Source organism: Dipodomys spectabilis, unplaced genomic scaffold (genome assembly GCF_019054845.1).
Source record: "Dipodomys spectabilis isolate Male_0828 unplaced genomic scaffold, ASM1905484v1 ptg000081l, whole genome shotgun sequence".
NCBI lineage: Eukaryota > Metazoa > Chordata > Mammalia > Rodentia > Heteromyidae > Dipodomys > Dipodomys spectabilis.
In genome coordinates this window covers 9,996,377-10,002,376 of record NW_024870758.1, presented here as the reverse complement: position 1 = coordinate 10,002,376, position 6,000 = coordinate 9,996,377, and the positions used below count along the sequence as shown (strand labels likewise).

The 6,000-nt window shown below is 37.8% G+C and overlaps 1 protein-coding gene across 3 annotated transcripts in view; it reads right to left on the bottom strand.

The window, feature by feature from the left end:
* Positions 1-2,292: 2,292 nt before the first annotated feature.
* The window catches only part of Arhgap15 (Rho GTPase activating protein 15), a 655,060-nt gene continuing 651,352 nt past the window's right edge, over positions 2,293-6,000 (bottom strand). For all 3 annotated transcript variants that reach the window (XM_042683470.1, XM_042683473.1, XM_042683471.1), the window contains one exon: positions 2,293-2,656. In XM_042683470.1, the coding sequence (XP_042539404.1) occupies positions 2,473-2,656 (184 nt within the window). In that variant the 3' untranslated portion in view covers positions 2,293-2,472. The remainder of the gene's footprint in view (positions 2,657-6,000) is intronic.

Sequence of the window (6,000 nt, the reverse complement as noted above, 5' to 3'; positions counted from 1 at the left end):
TTAGGTGAGTCTCTTCTTATCAATCAGTGAAACCACAGAGGGTAGGAATATGTGCCTTATATGATGCATGTATCAGTTGTATATAGAATAATGCCGGATTCAGGTTAGGTGATAAAGAAGTGTTTGTTAGCTTTTCATGAATTGTCGATGGATAAATTGATCAGTTTTATAAAACCTAACATCTTGTAAGTCAACCCAGTATATTAGCATCTTGGTTTTAAAAGGGTGATGGTTGCTGTCTTTGAGATGTTGTGGAATCTAATGACTTTTTGTTGTAACCCTTTTTATACGTTCACAGGCTCTGAGTAAGTCACATCCTGTGATGAGCACTTTGGCTCAGCACCTTGGAATGGTCTTCCTCCAGAGAGAAACATATTCTCTGATTAAATGCCCTGAGCAGGCAGGGACAGGACACAGCTGGGGTTTGCATCAAACTAAATCCCATCAGATTGGAAATCAAGAAGCTGGTGCTTTTGAAGATTATAAATCTGGAAGGCAGCAGAGACAAGGGGCTATATGTGTCTCTGCTCAGAGCAGGTAGTGCCACTTTGCTTTGGCTTTCAATGCTACTACTCTCTGGCTGATGCTACCAGAATAACTTTAAAGATGAATTCATGAGAAGGGTGATGAGGTTTTAATGATGGAACGACTAAATCTGCTCATCTTCATTCAAAAAGAGAAGTTGTTAAAGTCTTGGGGGAAGACCTAATTGTGAACATTACAGAAATGAGGAGACTTGACATAGAATGCCAGAAACTCTTGCTTCATGTTTCTGTATTACTAAAAGCCATGATTACAATTTTGAACATAGAAACTGCTCAAAGATACCCAGTCTAATCACTCAGTTACTGGTGACTTTATGGAGTTCTGTCTCATGATGTTCTTTGGCTTTGTGATATGCATATAGATTCCATTTGATGAAATCACACTTTAGCATTTATTGTGGTTGCTTCACTCTTTTCTGGCCACAAGTCCATGTACTGGCACCTTTGCTAAAATGTAGACATTCAAGAGGTGTAACATGCCCATCTTTCATGTGGCAGCTCTGTGGGTGCTAGAGCTACGTGTGCATCTATTTCTTGAGCAGACTGGCTTTCTTAGTGCTCCATCCATACAGACGGCCTATGCTTCTGAGCTCATTACTACTCTATTTACTCTTGGATTGATGTTTCACATGTTGTATTTACTTCCTTTATTTTTCATTTTATGAACAAATCGATAACTAGACTTACTCTTTATCACACTGGATTAGTTTTATTTATTCCATTGAATTTGATTAACAGGCTGTCAAACGTGTCTACATTTTTATCAACTGAATACTTTCATAAAACAGGGCATAAGATGTATTCAGCTGGAGCATAATTTTCAATAATATTCTACAGAGTTATCCTTTGGTTTATCTATGACAACTTAAACTAGCCTTCAGATGGTTAAAACAATTAAGTTTGATTAAGTAATTTTTTGGTCACGGTGGGGGGGGCTTTTAAAAGCAATTTCTAGATTGATTTAATGTAATTTGCTAATAAAGCATTCTCAGAATCATAATATAATTTTACATAAAACGGCATATCTAGAGAAGACGATACAATTCATAAAGATTCAGAAAGGAAGTTAACATAAAAAAAATCAGTGCTAATGTAATTCTTACCTAAAATGAAAATCAAAATGGCAAGGCACTAATTTTGCTTCTAATTTATGGAACCACAAAGCATATTTACAAAAGCAATGTAATGGACAATGTTTTAAGTTTTCATTTTAAAAATGTTATTGTAAAAGTGATGTACAGAGGGATTACAGTTACACAAGTCAGGTCATGAGTACATTTCTTGTCAAACAGTGTTACCCCTCCCTCGTTTTCTCCAGGTTTCTCTCCAGCTCTTCTCTCCTCCCCCATACTCTTGAGGGCTGAAATATCTCTGGTTTGGCTTTGAATTTGGTTGTCTTCATTCTATTTAAAAACTTTTAGCTTCTGACATCTCACCTGTTTGGTTTCTACCATGTGGGGCATGCGTGAAGCATGTGGAGTGGGAGAAGGCACAAGTGTGTGTATGCATAGCTATAGTCTCAGCCACAGTCACCTGTTCACATCCATACATCTGGGCACATACCTGATGCCCAGGAGCAGCCTCGGAGGTATATATACATACATGTGTGTGTGTGTGTGTGTGTGTGTGTGTGTGTAGTTTTCTGTCCTTCTCTGCACAATATCAGTGTGAGACAGACAGGATGCTCTTCTCCAAGTGCTAGCAGTTCCAGCACTCAAAGGGTTAATGTAGAACACATATAAGCAAATATTGTCAATTATTTTATTCAAATGTTTGGAACTTAAACACAAAATCATCACTAAGTTTTCACAAAATGAGGCATCTGTCGCTTGAAAAGAAAAAAATATTTCAGAAATATGTTTACAGAAATGTAAAAATATTAGGCATCAAGACAGATGTGAACATATTCAGTAACTTGTCTTGTCTGTCAGTCTTCCTCTGCATTGAAGATCTTATTGTACTCACTCAGCATGAGCTCGGCTATCTGGTTTTGGTATACCATGTGTATTGCCATGTTCCCCATTTCATTTTCAGCTCTCAGAAGGGTGGGTCCAAAGACAATCCCTAAGCTTTGTGTGGACATGAGGTTCCTGGATGCTTTGGCCACTATCCTGTGGAGAGAGAAAAAAGAGGAGGAAAAAGAAGAAAGAATGTTATATCAGCATTTGATGGGAAATTGTGGCTACTTAGGAATTACTTTTCCAGTTCCTGGATATAAACAATCTTGACCACTATCAAATCTTCTACCTTTCATGCTTTACTGCATAGAAATAGATCCAATAATCACATCACCTTTTTCAGATTTAAATCCTCATTATACTTTGCCATCATGGATTCTCACTAGATATTTGTGAAATGAGAGAATTAATAGCAAAGAGCAAATAATACTACACAGCAATTTTTTCATGGAATTAACAAGATTCAGCCTTCTGAATGCTTATACTCAGTAGAGGATGCAGGTGAAATGTATACAAAATACATAAGCAATCACCTCATATTAATAGAGCAATATATACTTAATGAATAATGAAAAGTAGGCATAAGCACTGGGTAAACGAAAAGTTTTAGTGAGTACAGTGAGTAAAGTATTCAAGCAAATACAGAGGGTTCTGAGATATTAGATGTACGACAAAATTCTAAGTATCTTCACTTATTTGGACAGCCAATTTAGCTTATATAGCAATAAAATTTGAAGTATGGTAGTATTTGCACAGGAAAAGAATTCTATTACAATGGAAGAAGTGTCTGCTTTATAAGGGCTATTTCAAAGCTGGAATACTAATGGAACACAGGGGTGTTCTTTTATTATGCCTTGTCTGTCTGATACACAACTCTTAAAGTCTTAGAAGAATGAGGGAAGGGGTGGGTCGGGGAAGGTTAGGTAAAAATGTTGCCATTCTTTTTGGCATTGACTAAGATGACTTGTACTCATAAACTGCTTTGTTAAATGACAACTTCTTTTTACAACCACTTAGCAAAAATACATAAAATATATTACAAAATAAAGCCTTCTCCTAAAAGCAACACCTGAAAAATAGCAATCAATCCTTTTAATTTATTTTTGTGCATGTCCTGGGGTTTGAACTCAGGGCCTAGATGCTATCCCTGAGCTTTTTAGCTCAGGGCTATCATTCTACTTGAGCCACTGCTCAACTTCTGGCATTTTGGTAGTTAATTGGAGATAAAAATCTTATAGCTTTACCAACCTGTTTAGGGTGGCTTCAAACTGCAATCCTCAGATCTCAGCTTCCTGAGTAGCTAGGATTATGGATGTGGGCCATTGGTGTCCAGCTTAATAGAGGTTATTCTTATAACTGATACTTGCTTTGAACCATAATTCAGAAGTATGAGGTTTCAGTAATACTAAGGAATTAAAGATGGGCATATGGAAGGATAGGGTGCTAAGAAAAACTATATTTTGTACTCAGACAACCTGACCTAAGGGAGAGAGGAGTAAGGAACACTATATCAGAGGACAGTAGGTTCTTTGATCTCAGAGCTCAGTGTAGAAAACTGTTGATTTGGTTGTACTTTAGATGACTCTTTCTCTGGCCTCTGAGAATGTGCATAGGTCAAAATCAGAGGCTTCAGGAAGACTCCCTTTATTCCTTTCATAATCACAATTCTCTGAGATATAACTACCATGACTACAGCCATAACTATCCACTGAGTCAGTTGGGTGTTGGCTTATAGTTGGCCTAGTCAAAGCTGATGTCAGGTAGAGTACTCGATTTGTTTTGAACCAACAACAATAACAATCAACTATTGTTCTAAGCAACTTCATTGTGCCCTTTCAAAATCCCACAAGATAGTTTCTATTATCAAGTTTATTTTACGAGCTCTAAGACTGAGACCTAGATTGGCAAAGTGGTTGATGTCATAGATCTGAAGTTCCAACCAAGGGAAGTTGATTCCCATAACCTTCATTGGAAGTAGCATAAGAACCTCATAAGAGGATCAGAATTTTCATTTTTTTCACTATGCATTTGCTATTGGCAGACTAGCTCTCGTGGATTTATTGTGGGCAAACTCATTTGTACTGACTGTTCAAGGTATTTTGCCTCACATTTTCATTTTTCTTATGCTTTAAGTAGAAAGTGTTTATACCTGTGAGAAATGTTGGCATGGCTACATTTCTGGAAGATGGTCTCATATTTTTAGATTATTACCAAGTTATCAGTGGCTTCAAATTTAATGTTTCGAATATAAAAAGTTATGTAATTTACCAAAGGCTGTAAAATGATTTAAGAATTCTTCTACCTGTTATAGCTGCAAATGAAGTGTGTCTTTTTTCCCCTCAGTATACCAGGTAACCTCATTTAATATTACTCTTGAAGTTGGGTGCAGGTGGCTCACGCCTATAATCCTAGCTGCTCAGGAGGCTGAGATCTGAGGCTCACAGTTCAAAGCCAGCCCAGGCAGGAAAGTCCATGAGACTCTTATTTCCAATAAACCACTAGAAAACTGGAAGTGGTGCTGTGGCTCAAATGGTAGAGCTCTTGCCTTGAGGTGAAGAGCACAGGGACAGAGCCCATGCCCAGAGTTCAAGCCCCACGACTGACAAAAAAAAAAAAAATCTCTCTTAAGCCTCTCTCTGACAAGTGTGTTATAAAAGCCATTAGTAAGAGTCACTGTATAGGCAAAAGAAGTTTTTATATTATTTATATTTTATTTTTTTTTCCTGTTGTGAAGCTTGAACTCACAGCCTGACCTTCATTGAGCTCATTTACTCTGGGCTAGCACTCTACCACTTGAGTCAAAGTGTTAATTCTGACTTTTTATGTGATTAATTAGAGAGAAGAATCTCAAAGACATTCTTGCCTGAGCTGGCTTTGAACCTCGATGCTCAGATCTCAGCCTCCTGAGTAGCTAGGATTACAGGGATGAGCCACCAGTGCCCAGCTAAGTTTTCATCTTTTGGTGTTAAATGAATCTCTTTTTAGGACACCAGCTTGGATGATTCAACGACAACAAAAATTGTTAAAAGAACATATAGGAAAATAAATGTAACCAATGAATTGAGGGCAATCTTAAGAACTTCACCCATTGGTAGCAAAGGTCTAAACTGATAAGAGTTATGTAGTAGAGACAGAGTTCTTTGGTCATGGGCTCTGGAGATGGTAAGCTGAATCACTAAACTGAAAGTATGATGTTTAAATCCCTTCTACTGGGCATCTGGGGGTAAAAAGCTGATCTCTGGAAGGGTCAGTTAAGCTGTAAGGAGGTTATGGGTTAGAAACTTGAAGAGCTTATAACACCAAAGGGGCTCAGGTGTGTGGAGGAGGAACTCAGCTATATAATGGGTTCCAGCAACGCACAACTAGTGAGAAATAGGCCTGAGAGGAACGAAAGGAGGGTGGAATGGGGCTAGTCTCCTATTTCTGTTCCAAAGAATTATAAAGATATATTCTACTCAGCAAAAGACTCAGTCTTAGACCCAAATCTAGAGGAGGGA